General features: G+C 39.4%; 1 protein-coding gene across 6 annotated transcripts in view; it reads left to right on the top strand.

Annotated features, from left to right (window-relative positions):
- The window catches only part of LOC103698892 (uncharacterized), a 72520-nt gene extending 49062 nt beyond the window's left edge, over positions 1-23458 (top strand). For 2 of the 6 annotated variants that reach the window (XM_089925728.1, XM_089925729.1), the window contains exon 9: positions 1175-6961. In XM_089925728.1, coding sequence (XP_089781854.1) covers positions 1175-1323 — 149 coding nt within the window. In that variant the 3' untranslated portion in view covers positions 1324-6961. Of the gene's footprint in view, positions 1-1174; positions 6962-19280; positions 21398-23392 lie in introns of those variants that run through there. The other 4 variants (XR_016396617.1, XM_089925739.1, XM_089925741.1 and 1 more) reach the window with 4 other exon arrangements.
- Positions 23459-23739: the final 281 nt, after the last annotated feature.

The raw sequence follows: 23739 nt of genomic DNA, 5'->3' as shown, positions 1-23739 counted from the left end.
GGACCCGGTGTGAAATTGGGTCGGTTCGCCATTTAAATTCACTTCCGGTTCTTATGGGCTGGAATCACAAAGGGACCGGCCAGAACGGTCCTTTTTGGGCCGGAATCGGCCGGTTTGATTTCAACTCAGTGCGAACCGGTCGGTTCGCAAACCGGGTTGACTGTGAGCATTGTGGCATTATTGCCATAGTGCACTGTGGCATGATTGTGGCCACAATCCACCTGATGCCTTTAAAAGGCACTGAAGGCGTTGAAAAGGCTCGAGAAGGCCTTTCCAACGAAATTTGACATAGGCTCCGCCGCTTTTTCTTTTAAAAAACCAACAAACAATACCGATTCAGGCTATCAGAAGGAAGAGCAAAGGCTAAATAAGGTGTATTTCCTCTTTCCTATCTTCTTTTTTCTTGGAGGGTTTGAAAAAATAGCTTAAAAATTACAAAATAAGAGATCATGCCAATTTTTTTGATTTGGAATTAAATTTTTTATATGTTGTAGATCTATGAACGATGTACATGCTGACTTAAAAATTTTTAATTTTTGGATTATATATAATTTTTAAAAATTAAAAATATATATTTGGATTATAAAAAGATAATTTTTTAAAAATAAATAAAAAAATGTAAAAATAGAAACATATTTAGGGGCATGCAAGCTACTCTCTATAAAAATTTGGTGTCCATTCATTTAAGTTTTGATATAATCATGGGCATAGTAATTTAGGCCTAAATTTGAAAAAAAATGAGAAATAAGTAACATTTTCTGCATGCCTGAGGGCCTAGAAAAATATATGTAGCATCCATTATTGGATTCTACATGGATCTGAGCTGAAATTAATTTTTTAAATATTAATATTTAAAAATTAATTTTAAATATAAAAAATAATTTAAAATATATAATTAATACTAAAAATTATAAAAAAATAGTAGTATGTATTACATAATTCAGAAGTAATTTTTGATTTCAAAACCATATTTTTCTAAATTTATGATATATAAATATTTCTTTAAAATTAAAAATTATAAAAAAATATATAAATAAATAAATAATATGAAAAATTAGGGTTATGTATTAGATAAATCAGATATATTTTTTGAGATAAAAAAGTTATGGTCGTCATATTAATATTTTGTTGATTTTAAATAATTGATAAACTGGCGTATTTGATAAATTTGCAGGAATGAAGCTATCAAGAAAAAAGGACTCAGAGCGTGTGATATTGGCTGGGAGCTTGGGCAAATGCTCTCGGGTCGGCATCATTGGCAGTGCAACTAGTGCAACACAGTGTTCAAAAGAGGAGCGGCAATCAGGTTTAAACAACACTTAACTGGTGGTTACTCCAATGTATCTATGTGCCGAAAATACCCACAGGAGGTTCGGTAGCTGATGAAGAAGTATTTCGTTGATTTCAAAGCAGCAAAAAAGAGGGTTGCCAAAAAGACGGTAGAGATGGACCACCGAGCGGTAGAGCCACCTTTCTATTATTCAAGAGAGTTAGAAGAGATGTCTGCTCTAGATAATGAGGCACAAATCTAGGTTGCCATGCAGACGAGCTGGATGATTAGTGATAGCTGGATGAGGTGGCCAGGCATAGGGCTTGATTTGGGTCTTCGTACGAGTCGGACTCCAGTTCTGCGAGCAGCATGGCATATCCAGAGTTCAGGAGGAGCTCTCCAGTCAGGAAGGTCGTCAGCAAAGGCAGTGGCCAGATTGCATCTATGCTAAAGTCTTTTGGTAGCAAAAAAAAGTCATCTAGAGAGATTCTACCAAGAGCAGCAATCGATGATTTAGATCCAAAGGCCTTTTCTAGCAGAGATTCGATGCAGCAGAGGGTTGACTCAATGCTGAAGAAGGATAAGAAGAAGGATATGTGACGAGCTATTGGATTCTGATTTTAATGTGGCAGACAATACGTAATATAGGTCTGCCATTTTCGCCATACAGGCTGCCAGTCCCGGTGTAGATCCTCCATGCCTGAAGGACATCTACGATGAGCTTATTGACAGTAATAAGGAGCTAGAGAAATGGATTGCCTCCTAAAGAGCAAGTGGCCTACATATGAACTGACTGTGATGTGTGATGGTTGAACCGGTCCTACCAGGCGGAGCATCAACAATTTTTGACATACTGTGACACGAAGACGTTCTTCCACAAGTCGGTTGATGCTTCTAATCAAGTGCACGATGCCGCATACATCCTCAAACTTATGAAGAAGGTGATTGATGAGGTAGGAGAGGAGAATATCATCCAAGTCATCAATAATAATGGGCTACAATATAGGGCTGCCAGAGAGATCTTGATGGAGAGGCGGCTATATATTTTCTGGACCCCATATGTGGCACATTGTATTGATCTCATGTTGATGGACATTGTGAAGATTCGTGGGGTGAAATAGACAGTGGAGACAGCCCAAACCATGACTAGGTATATTATGACTATATCTGGGTCCTTTCAATGATGAGGAGGTATGCAGGGAAAGAAATTTTGAGATTAGGAGTCACACGATTTGCTACCAACTACGTTGTACTTGTTAATCTTTTTGAAAAGAAAGCAGCCCTACATCAGATATTTGTTAGTCCCAGGTGGCAGAAAAGTAGATATGCCCAGTATGGCACTGAAGAGAGCAGCGTTGAAGACTTGGATGAGGCAGAATTCTGGCAGCGGGCCACTGCAATAGTGAAGGCTATCAGACCATTGTATGAAGTGCTTAGGGCCGTGGATAGCAAGAAATACCCACAAATAGTCTTCCTGTATCACATGATGGAGAGGACAAAGGCTCAAATCATTGAGGCAGATCCAGCCCATGCCTAGAAGTACACAGCATCATTGAGTGGCGGTGGGACTACCAAATGGGTAGGAACTTGCATCTAACAGGTAAGCAAGAACATTGCAAATTAGACTACTCCTGTATTTGTATAATTTTACTAAGACGGTCTCCTCTATGTGTAACATACTACCGAACCCTCGGTTCCAGTACAACATAACTGCAATTGGTATGGATGACAAACTTCTGGCCGTTCTGCATAATGTCATTTACAAGATGGAGCATGTTTCAGTAACTTAACTTAAGTAACATGTGTAAGTTAACTGGTATTTTCTATTATTAACATAGTACAACATGGTTCTTTTTCACAGACCAAATTATTTAGAGAGGGCAATGACAGCTTTGGGCAATGACAGCTTTGGACAGCGAGCAGCTGTCGTAAGTAAGAAAAGTATGAATCCAGATATGTTATACATCAGGAGAATATTTACCTGGCATTAGATGATTACTAATATGGTACTATCTTATATTTATTTTTTTTCAATATTTTTGTAGTTGAATGATGGATTCATTTTGGATTGTCTGCGAAAAATCTTAAGCGAGTAGCTATCCGGATTCTCTCCAAGACGATCTCTTCGAGTGGCTGTGAGCGCAACTGGTCTACCTTCGCCCTCATCCACAGCAAACAGAGGAACCATTTGACACAGAAGTGCCTCAATGACCTTGTATATGTTTACTACAATCTGAGATTGAGGCTAAAGGGCATTCAGAAGGAAGTAGAGCTCAAGTATACAGATTCGAACTATAGTGCTTTTGTTGATGATGAGGATGATCCTATGATCGAATGGCTTATGGGCTAACAGTAGGAGCAGGAGCCGAAGCTTGATGAGCCAGAAACGCCTCCACAACCGGCCAGCTTCGTAGCCAGCGAGGCTAGAGTCGAAGGTAGGGCAATAGGCTGAGCGCATTATTCCATGCATTTCTACAGCTGATCAGCCATAGCCATAAGAGAGCCAGTCACTACATGACTCTTTATCTGAGACATGCTCTTAGTGATATGATCAAGAGATGTTTAGATAAGGCCACTATGCTATCCGATCGACTCGATCAGGAGGACGACATAGCCAGGCAGAAAGGGGGCACGAAGGATAAGAGGACAACTGCCCAGCACACAAAAAAAAATAAAAGGCACTTGCACCCCAAATGAGAGTGTTGAGGAGTTCTGGAGTAGTAGTGATGACAGTTTTGGTGGTCATGGATCTATTGGCAATGGAGGGAGTGAAAGACAACAGACACTATTTATGAGATAGCCGTAGGGTAGTATTCGATACACCGATGAGTTCTAGTTGACGCATGCTAAACAGAATAGGGACTATAGTGTACGATCTGGTAGAGCCCGCGAGGATACGGTTACATATAGAAGACGGGCTCATCGAGGTCATTGAGGAGGACACGATGCAGCTGCAGATAACCTCACATATAGAGTAGAATCCATAGACGTATCAGGTTTCGAATCGTATACTGAATCCTATTATTCACAGCCACAAGCAGCCTATGACCTATATAGATACGGATATGGATTTGGTGCGTCTGAGACATCTTCCGGTGGTTACTACCCTACGCAGTTAGAAGCATCTCACGGGTCGAATTTTGCTGCCAGCATATTCGGATGGTTCGCTCCACAGTCGTATTATCAGTCAGAGGACACCTCTTACAGCCAGAGCTTCAGCGAAAGATCCGAGTGTGCTTATAATCTGGCCCGCGTTTCTTATGGAATGAACGTATAAGACTGCAACGCCGCTTGGTTAGAGAGGTGGGTTGATGTGCCTCCTGACTATACTTATGATCTGGATATCTATGAGAGTCATCGCTACTTGATCCGATTTTAGATATCAATATATATGTTGTACATTAAATGTATATAAGTGATTGTATTATTTTATGTTATTCACGTCACTACTTAAATTGAGAATATTTTATGTCGTTTCTTATAGCATGCAACATCTTACTAATCATTTTATGGTTTGTATAATTTTAAAACAATAAAATGCATCGTTGGTTAAATCGGGATCTTAAGAACATCAAAAAATATCAAAAAATATCAAGAAAACACCAAAAAAACATCAAATTATACTTAAAATCATTGAAAAACTTCAAAAAGAGTGATTACTAATTAAATATTTTTGAAAAGTAAAAAAAATTAGGCGTGCCGATACAGTACCAGCATGCCCTAGCCGTATTAGTTTCGGTTCTGTATCGAACCGGTACCGAACCGTACCGATCGCCGACCGATCGCCGATCGGTACAAGTTTCGGTACCAGTCCTAATGGTGACTAGATCCCACAATGCATCTTCATAACTGATTCTTTATCAATTCCTCTTTACTTTACAATTCAGTCCGACTTTCATCCTTTGCTTTGATAGGTTTAGTAATAATTGAGAGTGAGCAACCCAGCTCAATAAACAACTTCCCCATAGTCTAAGGAATTTATGTTTTAACTGAATAAATAGTATGTAGTATATATCTTATGAATAAGATTTAGAGAAATGTTCAAGCAAAGGTTCCATAAGACTATATTAAGCAAATTATTGAAATTAAAACTTTAGAACTTAACTTAACTAAGCCTTAATTCCAAACTAGTTAGGGTTGGCTACATGAATCCTTTTCTTTATTCTACTCGATTTAGGGCCATACTTTTTGAAAGATGTTGATATATCAACTCCTTCTTTACTACTATATCTAAGGTTCGCCATCTGGGTACTGGACCTTATATCGGTGCCACACTAGCACAGTGTCGGTACGGTATGATATGAAATTTTTTTGGCATACCGAGTATCGGTATGCCACTTGTACCGGGTACTAGTACCAAACTGGTATGATACGGAATGCCCCATACTGCCCGGTTCAGGCCGATACGGCATACCTTGACTACATCATATATAATTTTCGGTCTCCCTTAACCCTCTTCATTCCTTCTACATATATCAAATCACTCCTTGATGCTGGTGCATCCTTCGATCTACGTTGTACATGTCCAAACCATCTAAGTCATATGAAAAGAGCAAAAAATTTTGGGAGAATATCTTAGCTAATTAACATAAATCATATTTTCTTATTAGAAAATTCATAGTTTGTTCTTTCTACCCTCCAGGACACAAATTCTCCTTGCTATTGTAGATGAGGCTGATAAAATTCTCACTTGGTAAATCGGTTGAGGCCACACAAATCCTTAATAGTAATTTTATTGCCCAGGTAAGGCCAGATAATCCTCAATGTGCCCATTTACCACTGTGTTAAGGGTCCATTTAAATCTTCATCCATAATTTGAATGCAGCCGCATATACCATGGGTCCGAAGAAATTTTCATCAATAATAGAAAATGAGGCCGAAGATGCCACCTGGCTAGAGGTCAGCATAGATATCTTTCATGTATGATACTAGTTTTTAGTTTTGAAAGGATTGCAAATGAATACAAAATGGAATACTTATCAGAAAACTCCAAATGGAAGCAATTGTATCTAAGAGATTCTCACAAAAATATATTCTGAAGTTGATATAGACACACATACATATATAAACACGCACACATACATACATACCCACAAATATATGTATAGATGTGTTAAAAATAGTTATGGGAAACTTATTTGATTTCAACATTTATGCATAGACACCAAAGAATAATTCAGGTTAACAGGGTGTCAAATTTCCCCAGGACAATAAGTCAAGATCTTTGTAACTAATTATAAATTTTAAAATGTAGAGTAACTTTAGAATACAAAATGAATTATCGGGTCAAAATTCCAAAGAAAGCCCTAAATGTTGAGGACTAAGTACTATTTTAGCCTATCAAAATAAACTTAATTCAGAAATTTAAAATACAAATTTTCTCGCAACATGCATAGGCAAAAAAGAACTTGGGTTCTAGGGTTTCAAAGGACCTTTCGGAACTTGCTGAGTTTTAGGGTTTCAGAGGGGTACTTTGGATTAAGAATTGTAATAAGAGTTACAAAGAATATACTCTAACTTGAAATTCAATAGGTGATATATTAATTCGCATAGAGGAAACCCTAGAATCTGAAATTTGGCTTGAGATGGAAGACATCTAAGCTTGAAAAGAACTTTAAGGCTCAGGAGACCACTTAAATTCTCATGGAAAAGTTACTTATAAAATAATGCTAAAAGAATGTCCAAGTTCCTCTTCTTCTTCCTCTTCCTTGTCTGGTCCTACTTGCCTGTATTTATAGGTTGGTAGGCTGGCTAAGCAAGTGGGGCCGACCATGTGAATTGACCTACTTAGGTTGGTTGCCTAATTAAGTCAGTTCCTTAAGTAAGTAGATTAGTTGGTGTAAAGGGGTCAAATAGTGGGCATAAAGGGGTCAACATATTCCATGTAAATAAAGAAGTATCTCTTATTGGAGTTAATAAAAATTCTTAAAAAAAATCAAATGACTTTAGATTAAAAAGTTGGTTTCTTATTTTTAGTTCAAATTCCAGATTTTCATCATCGGGTCAAAATTTCAACTTTCAAATATGAAGCTGTTTAAATCTTAAAATCTCATAAATATCATTATACCCAAACCTCGACGAAACCCAAAAGTCCAGCTAGAATAGTCTTGTAAACTAGTCTTTAAAGCACACAATCTATTTTAGTATTTTTCAACACTTAGAATACTGATAGAAGGTTTATCTTTCAATCTTCCATGCATCTAGACATGCTTGTCTAAGTACATTATGGCTATTATATGAAGCTTCATGCGAAACTCGAAACAGAATCCATGCTTTTCTATTTTGCTTAGAATCAATTCAAAACAATCAATTCAAATTGGAATATGTTCAATTTATGGAGCTAGATTTATTATATATGGGCTGTTCATGTTTTCACCTTTCTTATCATTTTTTTCATTTCATTAATGTTGGGAAGCATTTTTTTTCTAGATTAAATTAGATATTTCAAGCATTTGATGGGTAAAATGCATTATGAATTTGTATTTTAAAAATATTTAAAAGGATATTTGAGTCATTTTCTACCTACTAATATCGCATTGCCATCAAACATTAAATGATATATTAAACTGTCAACATGATTTACTTTTCGTACATTGTACATTTTTAGAATATAACATTTTGTTTAATCCAGTGCAAAAAACACAAAAGGGACATTTCAAATATAGTAGGGTAGACAATATAATTAAAATACCTAATTCTTTTCTTAAATTATTTTGCTTTTCTTTATTTTTTTATTTTTGTACTTATAATTGATGTCTTCTAGGTTTCTTTAGAATTTTTATCTGAAGTTGCAAAAACTGCAATTGAAACCACTGAAATTGTCGAAAAACAAATTCATCTTTTATGCGCAAATCACAATCAAAACTGAGATTTTGATCCTTGTAGGCAAACGTGACCATATATACTCATGACAAAGTAATTTTCAAAGATGGATGGACTAACCAAACTCCTAGAAAGCTAATGGTAGTTGATAGGATTTGAAAAAGCTTTACCATCTCATGTTTCTTTAAACAAAGCTTAGCGACTGGTAAAAATGGTTTTGGCATCAAGCCAGTGGGCTCTTCATAACACATCAGCAATGTACTTTTACAAAAGAAAGATGTAGGCAACTGAACAATAGGCAACCTCAAGATCCTAACACAGTAAAGGGCAGTGGATTCTTATGCCAAATCAGTGATACAGGTGGACCTTGATTAACTTTATTTTATTGGGCAAATGGAAAATTTTAATCATGTTAAGTGTACATATTTTAGAAGTTGTGCAAACCAACATGGTATGATTGTTAAATTTACCTAACATAAAATTTGTTGTTAAAACCTTTCGTAATTTCTCTAACTAGCATGAGGAGCATATTGAGTGTGCCAGCAAAATATAAACCTAAAGAAAATCACCGTGTCACATACATCTTTATGTCTAGGTTGTAAAAGGGGCAGTTATGACTTGTGGAAGCGACACTGATCAGCTGAAAGCTGGCCTTCATGGTAAATGGAGGAATGATCTTACAATTTGCACTATGCTTTTGAGTAAAAGCCAAGAGACACCATTAGAAATGCTTGATCATTCTGTTGGAGTGAGTCTTTTACACAGTAAAGTCACTTTACTATAGAGGATCTTGTTGAACTGGGACTCTTCATGTCTGCAAGTACAGAAGAGCCATAATAGTTGAGTACACCATCGTCTGTATTTCGAACTCTTAAACAAATACAGAATAGCCATATTGATGGGGATACAACTTATTATAGTAGCTTTTAATGGAAAAGGATCACTGCAGTGAAGCACTAATGACCGTATGAGTTGGTCATGGTGGTAGTCAGGAAAGTCAGAACAATGCTAATGCTGATAATACCACAGCAGGTAGGGTAGGAACATAGAGGAAGAGCCAAGTAGGTAGGTCCATCTTTCTGAGAACCGCTGATTTGGAACAACGTGTGGCACCATTGTGGATGCATTAACACACTAATACTCGGCCTAGAGTTTGAGCAATGGAAGATCGGGCAAGAGATGAATGGTCTAAATAAGGGTATCAGGATAAGGGGAAAGCATGAGCTCAAGGTGAAGCACAGAATTCAACCAAAGAATAAAGAGGTCACAGAAGGTGAGATGATTGTAGAAACTGCTAGAGGATATGGAAGAGAGGAAGCTCAAATAAAGGAAGGTGCTTAAAAATGTTATTTCATAGTCATCTAAATGTATATAAATAGGATGATGTCACCATGTCATTTTGCTTAACATTATTGGCTAAACAGACACACAAGTAAGGAGCCATAAGCTAGTTTTCTCATAGGATTGAAGAATGATAGTTGAACAAGCAAAATACCTAATTCTTTTCTTAAATTATTTTGCTTTTCTTTATTTTTTTATTTTTGTACTTATAATTGATGTCTTCTAGGTTTCTTTAGAATTTTTATCTGAAGTTGCAAAAACTGCAATTGAAACCACTGAAATTGTCGAAAAACAAATTCATCTTTTATGCGCAAATCACAATCAAAGCTGAGATTTTGATCCTTGTAGGCAAACGTGACCATTTATACTCATGACAAAGTAATTTTCAAAGATGGATGGACTAACCAAACTCCTAGAAAGCTAATGGTAGTTGATAGGATTTGAAAAAGCTTTACCATCTCATGTTTCTTTAAACAAAGCTTAGCGACTGGTAAAAATGGTTTTGGCATCAAGCCAGTGGGCTCTTCATAACACATCAGCAATGTACTTTTACAAAAGAAAGATGTAGGCAACTGAACAATAGGCAACCTCAAGATCCTAACACAGTAAAGGGCAGTGGATTCTTATGCCAAATCAGTGATACAGGTGGACCTTGATTAACTTTATTTTATTGGGCAAATGGAAAATTTTAATCATGTTAAGTGTACATATTTTAGAAGTTGTGCAAACCAACATGGTATGATTGTTAAATTTACCTAACATAAAATTTGTTGTTAAAACCTTTCGTAATTTCTCTAACTAGCATGAGGAGCATATTGAGTGTGCCAGCAAAATATAAACCTAAAGAAAATCACCGTGTCACATACATCTTTATGTCTAGGTTGTAAAAGGGGCAGTTATGACTTGTGGAAGCGACACTGATCAGCTGAAAGCTGGCCTTCATGGTAAATGGAGGAATGATCTTACAATTTGCACTATGCTTTTGAGTAAAAGCCAAGAGACACCATTAGAAATGCTTGATCATTCTGTTGGAGTGAGTCTTTTACACAGTAAAGTCACTTTACTAGAGAGGATCTTGTTGAACTGGGACTCTTCATGTCTGCAAGTACAGAAGAGCCATAATAGTTGAGTACACCATCGTCTGTATTTCGAACTCTTAAACAAATACAGAATAGCCATATTGATGGAGATACAACTTATTATAGTAGCTTTTAATGGAAAAGGATCACTGCAGTGAAGCACTAATGACCGTATGAGTTGGTCATGGTGGTAGTCAGGAAAGTCAGAACAATGCTAATGCTGATAATACCACAGCAGGTAGGGTAGGAACATAGAGGAAAAGCCAAGTAGGTAGGTCCATCTTTCTGAGAACCTCTGATTTGGAACAACGTGTGGCACCATTGTGGATGCATTAACACACTAATACTCGGCCTAGAGTTTGAGCAATGGAAGATCGGGCAAGAGATGAATGGTCTAAATAAGGGTATCAGGATAAGGGGAAAGCATGAGCTCAAGGTGAAGCACAGAATTCAACCAAAGAATAAAGAGGTCACAGAAGGTGAGATGATTGTAGAAATTGCTAGAGGATATGGAAGAGAGGAAGCTCAAATAAAGGAAGGTGCTTAAAAATGTTATTTCATAGTCATCTAAATGTATATAAATAGGATGATGTCACCATGTCATTTTGCTTAACATTATTGGCTAAACAGACACACAAGTAAGGAGCCATAAGCTAGTTTTCTCATAGGATTGAAGAATGATAGTTGAACAAGCATAAAACATGAAGATCATAGTATGGAGACCAGGGGAGATGGGATGCTGCTGCTGACCTTAGAAGGTTTAATAGATAATCCACGTTCAGTATAGCTATCACTTGAAACTAGATATGAACACTGTAGGTCATTCATGAAGGATTTCAGCAGCACTGAGCAGTGTGATTGTATCAATTTTTGGCAGGTTCTTAGCTGCAGATGATCAGGTCTTTGGATTGGAGATAGATAGTGTTTTAATGTTAGATGGCAAGTGTACTGCTATGATGAAGACATGTAGATGGTCAAATCTAAGGTATAAATCAATGTGAGATGAACGGCGATCTAAGCGGTTGATGGCGATTGGATCAAGAGTTAAACAAGGATCGAATCAAGGAGGCTTGGAACCAATTCAAGAGTTGAAGACCAGTTGATCGATTGACGTGCATGTGCTTGTAATATGACCTAATTAGAATCCATGATCATCACCTATTTAAAGTTTAGCTTTAATTATTGCTGCGATTATAACTGCCTGCAATGTGTCGTTTGTATGTGATGTGAATGAGAGACGGGTAGATAGGTTTACATGTGATGTAGCAAACCCAATTGAGACCTAAATTAAAACCTCTTCAATCAAGTCGAGAGTGAACCGACATGAGCAAGTCGTATTAGATTAATTGATCTAATTGGTGTCTAGGAAAGCATGAAATTTGGTTACTTAATTAGGACCTTACTCTCTGAGTAAGGGGAACCTCCCACCTGCTTACCTGGCCAATTGTTCGATTACCTCTTATGAAGAGCTCAAGTTGCAAACACTAAGACCTGATTAACCAATATTAAGTCAATAGGTCTTCCACCGTAGTAGAGCTGCTAAGGCCTTTCTGATGTTGATTTTTCTCGGCTGGATACAGTGGTCAAGTTGCATCGGGAGGTTGGACCTCTCTATAGACATGAGATGTTGTAGGGTAAAGATGGGGTTGGGCACCAATAACTGTTAGGTGAGGACCCAATGACGACTTTATTCCTACGGTTATACGGTGGGTCTGACTTAACTAAGAAATGGGACCAATAACTGTTAGGTGAGGTTTTCATGGCTTAGAGACCAAGTAGCACTGCAACATGCTTAAGAAGTATTGTACAAGAGTTGTACATTCATCAATTTATGTGTCATCAATAACTGTTAGGTGAGGTGGCATGTAAATCGGTGGAACCGCAGTATCCACTAGAAATCCTGTCGTGTAGGATTTCCGTTTTCTTACCAGGGGAGTGTGAGGAATTCGAGAAAATAGTGGGAGGTACATTCGTTCTAAAAGTCCTTAGAACAGATTAAGGATCAAGTACAAAAATCTAACTAGAATCTTTACTCTCTGCAGATCATAATGTCAGCCTCAAACCCTTTGACCCGTATTCTTGAGACCAACCGATTGACCGGTACAAATTACAAGGACTGGCTTAGAAATCTCAAAATTATTTTGAGCTGTGAGAAAATAGGCTATGTGCTCGACAATGACATCCCCGCATTACCAGCACGTCCGACCGCTGATCAGCGTACGACGCATGAGAAGTGGACAGACGATGACACTAGGGTCAAGTGCTATATCATGGCATCCATGTCCAATGAACTACAATGCCAGCATAAAATTATGAAGACTGCTAGGGACATACTGGCACACCTGCAAGAGTTGTATGGTGAGCAGAGTCGCACAGCTCGTTTTGAAGTGTCCAAGAGGCTCTTCAAAGCAAAGATGTGCGAAAGGCAATCCGTCCATGATCACGGTCTGACTATGATCAAGGACCTTGAGGAGCTTGAGAAGCTCGGTATGAACATGCACAAGGAATTGCAAGTTGATCTGATCCTTCAATCCCTTCCTGATTCATTTGGTCAGTTTATAGTAAACTACCACATGAATAAGATTGAATGCACTAAGACTGAACTGATAAATATGTTGGTAACTGCTGAGGGAGCCTTGAAAGGTTCAAGGGGCAATGTCCTTGCTGCTGAGTTGACTTCTGGTTCCAAGAGAAAGTCTGCTTGGAAGAAAAAGAAGCCTGCGAAGAAGCAGAAGAAAGACAAGAAGCCAAAGAAGGAAGTTCAAAAGAAAAGGGCCAATGACAAAGAAAAATGTTTCCACTGCAATGTCGACGGCCACTGGAAAAGGAACTGTCCTTCATACCTCGAGAGCCTGAAGAACAAAAAAGGTGACACACCTTCAGAAGGTATAGACTTGCTCATAATTGAAACTAATCTAACGGTTTCTTCTACTTCTAGTTGGGTTATAGATTCTGGTTCTAGTGCTCATTTGTGCACTACCATGCAGGGTCTAAAGGAAAGTAGAAGGCTGGCGGAAGGTGCGGTAACCCTTCGGGTTGGCAACGGGGCAAAAGTTGCTACTGTGGCTGTGGGCACCTACCATCTGCGACTACCGTCTGGTTTTAGTTTACTACTTAGAGACTGCTATTATGTACCTGCTGCTAGCAGAAATTTGATTTTTGTTTCATGTCTAGCACAGGAAGGTCATGTTTTTACATTTGACAAAGACTGCTGTTCTATTTATTTCAGAAATAAAATAGTCGCACGTGGTTTTATGATTGACAGTCTCTATCATTTGCATATGGATGTATCTATAAATGTGTCTGAGCAAGAAGTGAGTGCCAAAGGATCCAAAAGATCCAAGGATGAGATAAACCAAAAGTATTTGTGGCACCTCAGGCTTGACCATATTGGAGAGGACAGAATGAACAAAATGAATAAAGATGGGCTTCTCGGCTCATTGACTTCCGAGTCATATCCAGTTTGCGAGTCCTGTCTTCAAGAAAAAATGGCCAGATTGCCCTTTGTAGGACATGGGGAGAGGACCATTGAAATACTTATCCTGGTACATCCAGATGTATGTGGCCCATTCGATGTGCTAGCCAGAGGACGTTATTCATACTTCATTACCTTTACCGATGATTATTCACGGTATGGGTATGTGTATCTTATGAGACACAAGTCTGAATCTTTTGAAAAGTTCAAGGAGTTCAGAAATGAAGTAGAGAAACAGACTGGAAAATCTCTTAAGGCTCTTCGATCAGATCGAGGAGGAGAATACCTTAGTGGAGAATTCCGGAACTATCTCAAGGACAATGGCATAGTCTCACAATGGACTCCTCCGGGTACACCTCAACTCAACGAGGTGTCAGAGAGGAGAAATCGGACTCTATTGGATATGGTCCGGTCCATGATGAGCTTCACTGATCTACCGATGTTTCTTTGGAGAGATGCCTTACTTACCGCAGTATATCTACTGAATAGGGTTTCCTCTAAATCCGTTCCTACCACAACGTATGAGATATGGCATGGTAAGAAACCAAGTCTTGGTCATCTCAAGATTTGGGGATGTTCGGCCTACGTCAAAAGACTACAAGCGGACAAACTAGAGGCTAGGACCATAAGTGCTCGTTTTATAGGATATCCTAAAGAGTCATTAGGATACAATTTTTACATCTCAAAGGATCACAATGTGTTTGTGAGCCGTCATGCCATCTTCTTGGAAAATCAGTTTATCCTTGACAGAGGCAGTGGGAGGAAAATTGAGCTTGAAGAGAAAGTCTCTGAAAAGCAACGAGTCATGGATCCTATCGAACCCATTAATACAGAGCCAGTACATGATGTCCCTCAACCACCTCGCAGATCAAGTAGGGTCTCCCATCCTCCCGATAGATACTTAGGTATACTAGAAGAGGATACCGAGGAAATGTTCCTAGTGGGAGATAGGGATCACATACAAGATCCCAAAACCTACAACGAGGCGATATCTAATATCGATTCCGAGAAATGGTTAGAAGCTATGAAGTCAGAATTAGACTCCATGCATTCCAACCAAGTCTGGACCTTAGTAGATCCACCAGAAGGTATTGTACCTATTGGATGTAAATGGATCTACGAAAGGTAGATAGGTTCGGATGGAAAGGTAGAGACCTATAAAGCAAGGCTGGTGGCAAAAGGATATAGTCAACGCGAAGGCATTGACTATCAGGAGACTTTTTCACCTGTAGCCATGCTGAAATCCATCCGAACATTGCTTGCCATTGCAGCATTTCATGATTATGAAATCTGGCAGATGGATGTGAAAACTGCTTTCCTAAATGGATATCTTGAAGAAGATATCTATATGGAACAGCCTTTAGGTTTCACTTCCAGTGATGGAGATCACAAGGTCTGCAAGCTGCAAAGGTCCATTTATGGACTAAAGCAAGCATCTCGGAGTTGGAACACTCGTTTCGATGACGCAATCAAAACGTTTGATTTCATCAAAAATGAAGAGGAACCGTGTGTTTACAAAAAGGTTAGTGGGAGCGCTGTCGTATTCCTCGTACTGTACGTGGATGACATCCTCCTGATAGGGAATGATATTCCCATGCTAACCTCGGTCAAGGTCTGGTTGTCAAAAGAGTTCTCCATGAAAGACCTTGGAGAAGCATCCTATATTTTGGGAATAAAGGTCTATAGAGATAGATCTAAAAGGATGATTGGCCTATCACAGAAGATGTACATAGAGGAAGTGCTGAAAAGGTTCAGCATGGAAAACTCTAAAAGGGGTCTCTTACCCCTAAGACATGGAATTCATCTCTCCAAGAAAATGTGCCCCAACACATCTGAAGATATTCAACGCATGAGCAAGATCCCTTATGCATCGGCAATAGGGAGCCTCATGTATGCCATGCTATGTACACGACCTGATATAGCTCTTGCTGTGAGTGTCACAAGCAGATATCAGTCGAATCCAGGTGAAGAACACTGGACAGCTGTGAAGAATATTCTTAAGTACTTGAGAAGAACTAAAGATTTATTCTTCGTTTTTGGAGGATCATCAGAGTTGAAGGTAGAAGGATACACAGATTCAGACTTCATGACTGATGTCGATGATAGGAAGTCAACATCTGGATATGTATTCTTGTGCAATGGTGGTACGGTGAATTGGAAGAGTTCTAAACAACCGATCATTGCTGATTCTACTATGGAAGCTGAATACATCGCCGCCTCTGAAGCTGCTAAGGAAGGCTTCTGGTTTAAGAAATTCATTGTGGAATTGGATATAATGTCATCAGATGCCATAACACTCTACTGCGATAATAATGGCGCCATAGCTCTTGCTAAGGAGCCAAGGTCTCATCAAAAGTCCAAGCATATAGAGCGGCGTTTTCATCTCATACGCGACTATGTTGAGAAGAAGTATGTCGAAGTGCAGAGAGTAGACTCCGCGGACAACGTGGCAGACCCGTTCACTAAACAGCTAAGTCAGCAAAAGACTGAAGTCCACCTTGAGAAGATGGGACTAAGATATATGACTGATTGGCTTTAGTGCAAGTGGGAGATTGTTAGATGTATGCCCTAGAAGCCAATTTTTGGCTGACACATTATTAATTCTGGGACATAATTTGTATTTGACTTTATTATTGAATATATGAAAGGCATCTTTTTCATTCATATTATTATTGTGTCTATGAATCGTCCAAGGAATTAATAAGATGATGATGCATATACTCAAGAGTTGAAAATTTGAGCCATGTATCATTCGTGATTAATTTCTGAACGCTCCTGATCGATGGATTATCACGAGGACGGTGATCGATCCGATGAGATCAGTGCACAGATTACTTTCCTTATGGATGGACGAGACTCGAGTCCACAGTGTGGCGACACTGAAGTAATAGTGCAGGTGCTTGTTAAGAACAAGGGTACTGAGCGTGACCAATACAAGAAATCACTTGGATGTCATCCACTCGTCAGTGACTTGCTTGATGTTGCAGTAGTGTGACTGGTCCTTTAACCTGCGGTGCTTCGGCCACTCACAGTGAGGTTATTGTAGTTTGACTGCACACATACATGGTCTCTAGCCATATGGGTCCATGTAGTGTAGATTGGCTGCAGTAGGTTCACTGTAGGAGTAGGGTATGCACCTATAAGGAATCTATCGACCTTGATAGATAAGGAGAGATCCTATGTGATTTATAAGACTGAGTTCGTAAGACCTCGGCCGGGGCAGATTGCACAGTCGAGAAAGAGTTCTCCGCTCTCGAACTTACGTCGAATAAATCTTGACATATGATAGACGATGGGGTTTGACGAGTTGTCCATGACCTCCGTCTTGTAGGGATCCACGATAGAAGGACTGTATCACATAATAACTGCACCTAGAGGTTCATCATTCTATTCTGCTGGGTAGCCACTACATGCTGCTAGGTGTCACTGGTGGATGATGGGACTCATAGGGATTATCTTGATGATCGATAAACCCTAATGAGTAGAGTTGGAATCGTTCCAATCCATTGAAAGGAGTTTTCAATGATATTGTGATAGAGATCACAATATATCTCACTACCAGTCAGAATAGAACCTATGGGGTCACACACACTAGAGTATTGACCGATCCGATGGTTGAATCGTGATTAGGAATCACAAGTAATCAATTCGATTGATATTCAGTTGAAGAAGGAACAAAGAAAATTAATTAATTGGACTTGAAACAAGAGTCCTACTTCGAATAGGATTCCTAGAGTCCTAATTGGATTAGGACTGGGAATCCTAGTTGGAGTAGGACTGGATTCCTACTTGGAATAGGATTCCTACAATCCTAATGAGATTAGGAGTTTTGAATTAAAATCGAATTCCTACTTGGAGTAGGATTCCTAGAGTCCTAATCAGATTAGGACTTCGGATTCAAATAGAGTCCTAATTGGATTAGGACTAAAATTAAATATGTCCTAATTTGGATTAGGGTTTCTTAAGTCACAATTAATTATTAATCTAATGAATCAATAAGACTCCTAATTGGATTAGGATTGAAGAGTTCAATTGAGTCAAAATTGATTTAAGTTCTAATTGGATTAGGACTTACCTAGATTGGATCCAAATTGGTTCACCCTTGGGCTAAGCCTAATTGGATTAGGGCTAAACCACATTAGGGCCTCCCAATCCTCATTAGATGAGGATTAGGGCAACATGAGAGGGAGGGGCTCACGCCCCTCCTCCTTTGATCCCTTGGTGCGGCAACAAGAGGGGCCGGCGCCCCTCTTGGTAATACATCAAGGGCTCCTAACTTGTAGGAGCCCTAGATGTTATAAAAAGAGGAGGCTTGGGGGCTGACCTAATTGATGAGAAGCTCCTCCTCTTGCTGCCGTACGCCCTCCCCTCCTCCTCTCCTTGTTTCAGCCGAAAGCAAGAAGAAAGGAAGAAGAAGCCTTGGCGGCCTCCTCCCCTTCCCTTCCTTCATCCAACGCAGGGAAAAGAAAGGCTGCAGTGAAGGCTTTGGTTCTTCTTCAAGATCCCTTCTTCTCCTTCCTCCTCTCAAGCACAATCAAGGGTTGATTGATAGAGAGGAAATCAGCCATCCAAAGTTGTCTCTGCAAGGGAGCTAGCACCCCGGGGAGACAAGGAAGCTTTGATCGGTCCTCTACTTCGTGTGGATACCCGTAGAGGCCGGGCACTTGAACGGCTTCAAGCGAACCTTCATCCTAAACCACGAACTTCAGTTTGCAGTGACCATCTACCCGCACAAGGTGAAGATCTGATCTTCCTAAAGTTATTAAAAGTTTTTAATCCTTACCTAACTACGAATGGTTATCAAACGATGTTCATGCGATGAACGTCAATCCCGCACATGCCCCTTCCGCTGCCATTTGATTTTGTTTTGAAATATCAGCGGCATGGGCGGGTTCTAACAGTTATGCATTGGTAATTTCTGGCCCCACCACAGGGTATAAGTGTGGTATTCTGGCCCACTCCGCAGGGTATAAGTGCGGTATTCTGGCCCACTCCGCAGGGTATAAGTGCGGTTCTGTTTCTGGCCCAGCCACAGGGTATAAGTGTGGTCGTAGTTAAAGGCTGTTGAGATGAATGTGATTTGTTTCGTATCGGATTTACGATTATGTATATGGATATTTGAAAGATACGGATTTTAATGAATTTGTATTTGAAAATGAATTGATTATGTTATTATGCTGACTCATTGTAATTTGTATTCATATTTTATGTTATTATATGAATTGACTAGTTAAGGTGTTTGTTACTTACTGGGCTGTCTAGCTCATTATACGATTTCTTACTGTTTTTACAGATCCGAAGAATTAGCTCGATCCGAGGTTTTACAATATGGAAGAGCGAATAAAAAAATTATGACACAAGTTATCTTAGATTAGGTTTTGTTTAAATTAATGTTCTATCTTTATTGTTCCGCTGCGCATTGAGAACTGTGAAACTTTATAATTTATGTCAGTCAATGGAATAAGATTGCATTTATTTCAGCTGAATTATTTTAGTTATATATTTGAGATGTTTGGTTTAAATGCCTTGCATGCTCGTAGGGAGAGTTTCTTACGGGTGTGCGGCGGTTGGCGCGGATCCCCGGCTCGCGATCTCGGGCCAGGGGCATGACAACTTTTATGGTATCAGAGCATAATTGGATAAATTATGAGATAAGAAAATATGACATGACATGAGTGTAGGTGGGTAGACTCTAGGGACATTGGGACGTTAATTTATGATGATTGTAGCAACCATTCTATGTACTTGTAATGAACTGGCAAGCTTATTATTGGCATGCTGCTATCTGATAGACATAGGTCAGGATGCCTCCACGTCGGATGAGAAAGACTGCTCAAAGAGCTACTAATAAGGCACCCAACCCGCAAAATGACAGCATACCCCAACAAGTTGGTAACACCCCTCAGCAGGAGAGAGTCGTCAATCCTGCTAGTGATACTCAGACATGACAACAAGAACCGGGCCTAGGCCAGGTTATGCAGACCATAGTGGGCCTTATGCAGATGCAACAGCAGGTGCAACAGCAGTTGCTCCAACAACAAGCGTAGTTGCCCCAGACACAACCACAGCAAGGACGAGGGGAACAGTGTGAACAGCATAGTAGTATAGCTGAATTTAAGAGGCTGGCTCCTCCAGCTTTCAAGGGGACTACAGAACCGTTGGAAGCAGATAATTGGCTTATAGAGATGGAAAAAGCATTTGCTGTCTTGAGATGCCAGGATGATGAAAAGATTTTGTTTGCATCATACATGATGCAAGGTGAGGCATTCAACTGGTGGCGGATGTTGGAACATAAATATGAGCAAGATAGGGAGCCACTCACTTGGGAAAGATTTCGAGGAGCATTTTATGATAAGTATTTTCCTCGGAGTGTAAGGACGCAGAAAGAGGAGGAGTTTATTCATCTAAAGCAAAGAAATATGACTGTTGCAGAATATGAAGCCAAATTTACCGAGCTAGCCAAATTTGTTCTAAAGTTAGTCGAGGATGAGCTAGATCGAGTGCATAAATTTGAGATGGGACTAAAGATTGAAATTAGAAAACAAGTGGTACCTTATGAATTGACTACCTATGCAGCTGTGGTAAATAAGGCTTTAATAATTGAAAGGAAAGTTAATGATGAACGGTTGGAAAGGAAAAGAAATCAAAAGAAGAGGAACAGATCGAATGAATTTCAGGGGCAGAGCAATGAAAACGCCGAAAGTTCAAACAAGAAATCATCGAGTGACAACACTAAGCAGGTGAATATCAATAACTGTTCTAGATGTGGTAAGGCTCATGCTGACAAGGATTGCCATTGGAACACCAGTGCCTGTTTTAGATGTGGTAAGATAGGTCATAAAATTGCAGACTGCCCACAAAGAAACGAGAATAGATCTACTCAGGCAATGGAAGGAAGCCAAGGGCCAAAGACTCAAGGAAGAGTATTTGCACTTACACAACAAGATGCACAGGCTTCTGATGTGTTGACGACAGGTATTAGTCTAGTCCCAATATTTATTTCTATTTATTGTTTTGCCATGCCCACTGCTCTTTGTTGGACAACTCATTATGCTACTAGAAAAAATTCAATAGTTACATAACATTTTTTTGATTGATTGTCAAAAGAAGAATATAAACTTTTAACTTTTGAAAGTGTTCGCACGGAATAAGACATAATAATGAATGTACCAACAAGCAAGTAATTCTAGAAAAAGAAAAAGAAAAAAAAAAGGGAAAAAAATCTAGACTTGACACGGGTATGTTGAGGTTTAAATCAGAATGTGCAGAGAAAATGTGGTGAATGGAATTATTTGAAATTGGTCAGACAAGACGACTTTGATTTGAAGAGTGTTATGACTTAGTTTGGAAGAAGTATAATCTACTCTTGAACTACATGTACGAAAATTTCGTGGACGAAATTTCTTTTAAGGGAGGAAGGATGTGAGACCTCGGAACTGGGCCCGGTCCATTTGACCGGCCCAGTCCCAGGTTTTGGCCTCACGTGCGTGGCACGTGAGGCACCGGGATGGAAGGATCCATCCCAAAGAAGGAGGAAGCCCTGTTTTTAGGGCTTCTTCTCTTATTTGGTACTTCCCAAGGAGCCGGAACTGCCATTCTAACCCTTCTTGGGGGATTCCATCGCAGGAACATCCACAATAGATCCAGTGCGCTTGACAGTTCTTCCTTTGAAGTGGGGGGATCAATTTCATTATTGGAGCTCATGAGGGAATAGATAGCTTAACGTGTAAGCCCAGTCAAAGATTCCTAGAATCTTTGAGGCACCGGGATGGAAGGATCCATCCCAAAGAAGGAGGAAGCCCTGTTTTTAGGGCTTCTTCTCCTTTTCTTTGAGGCCACCCGAGTCCCCTCTTCTTCCTCGTGCAGCCGCCCGAGAGAGAGAGAGAGAGAGAGAGAGAGAGAGAGGGAGGGAGCCATTGAAGCCGGTCTTCTTTGATCCGGGTGGTTCCATTGCCGCCGGAGAGGAAAGAGCAGCCGAAGAGGGAGGAAGCCGCCGGATCTTCGCCGAGGCAGAGGTAAGGTTCCTAATTTCATTTCTCTGTTAAACCATTTGAAAAAAAAAAAAGAAGAAAGAAAGAAAGAAGAAGAGAGGGAAGAGGAGACTTACCCGTGTGCGGCCGCGAGCACCGCCGATGCTGCGGGTCCCTGCCGCGGGCTCTTCCTCTCTTAAGCTCTCTTTCTCCTCCGTGGGAAGAAGGAGAGAGCCAGTGGACGTCTCCCGAGCTTGCCGACCTCCCTTCGTGGGAGAAGAAAGAAGAAGAGAGAAAGGGGGGGGGAAGGAGAAGAAGTCGGGAGAAGAGGAGGAGGAGAAAGAAAAAGAAAGAAGAAAGAAAGGGGGAAAGGAGGAAAAGAAGTCAGAGGAAGCTTCGGGAGAAGGAGAAAAGAAAAAGAAAAGGGAAGGGAAGGAAAGAAAAGAAAAGAAAAAGAAAAGAAAAAGAAAATAAAAGAAAAGAAAAGCAAGAAAAAGAAAAGAAAATAAATAAATAAATAAATAAAGGGAGAGGGTGGTTTACGGGTATGAACCCGAAACCGAACCCGAACCCGAACCCGGGGCGCTAGACACTTCTGCAGGGTCGGCCCTGGGAGAATGTTAAAATTTAAGTTTTATAAATATATATTGTGATGAATTTTAAAAGAAAATATGATTTTTGGATATTAGGTTCTGCGAGAAATTTGTGAGATTAATTGGATTTACTGTGGATCGCATTCAAAGTAAGTAATGAACTGCCTTTTTTTTAGACTATTCATTTATATAATATTATTTTTGCATTAAATAAATTGTTAATGAATTTATATGTGATTTATGAATTTACAAAATGATGATTTGAATGAAAAATGGATATGTGAATTGGAATAATATTTTTCGGACTATTGTTATATTTACTGTTCTTGCATCGTATATGCATATTTAGATCGGATTATGATATATCTATTTTGTTACAAAAAGAATTTTGATGTGCATTAGATTTGGAACTCTCAGCCTGACTATGTTCTGGATCCTGCCAATTGGGGGTTATGCATTGGTAATTTCTGGCCCCACCACAGGGTATAAGTGTGGTATTCTGGCCCACTTCGCAGGGTATAAGTGCGGTATTCTGGCCCACTCTGCAGGGTATAAGTGCGGTTCTGTTTCTGGCCCAGCCACAGGATATAAGTGTGGTCGTAGTTAAAGGCTGTTGAGATGAATGTGATTTGTTTCGAATTAGATTTACGATTATGTATATGGATATTTGAAAGATACGGATTTTAATGAATTTGTATTTGAAAATGAATTGATTATGTTATTATGCTGACTCATTGTAATTTGTATTCATATTTTATGTTATTATATGAATTGACTAGTTAAGGTGTTTGTTACTTACTGGGCTGTCTAGCTCATTATACGATTTCTTACTGTTTTTACAGATCCGAAGAATTAGCTCGATCCGGGGTTTTACAATATGGAAGAGCGAATAAAAAAATTATGACACAAGTTATCTTAGATTAGGTTTTGTTTAAATTAATGTTCTATCTTTATTGTTCCGCTGCGCATTGAGAACTGTGAAACTTTATAATTTATGTCAGTCAATGGAATAAGATTGCATTTATTTCAGCTGAATTATTTTAGTTATATATTTGAGATGTTTGGTTTAAATGCCTTGCATGCTCGTAGGGAGAGTTTCTTACGGGTGTGCGGCGGTTGGCGCGGACCTCCGGCTCGCGATCTCGGGCCGGGGGCGTGACAAACTCGAATTCCAATTAAGCTTACATTG

The sequence above is a fragment of the Phoenix dactylifera genome, chromosome 10 (genome assembly GCF_051530095.1).
Source record: "Phoenix dactylifera cultivar Ajwa chromosome 10, Ajwa_hap1_PhDact_Kaust_v1.1, whole genome shotgun sequence".
Taxonomy (NCBI): Eukaryota; Viridiplantae; Streptophyta; class Magnoliopsida; order Arecales; family Arecaceae; genus Phoenix; species Phoenix dactylifera.
Note: the sequence above shows the minus strand (reverse complement) of the source record. Positions and strands in the feature narration are given on the sequence as shown.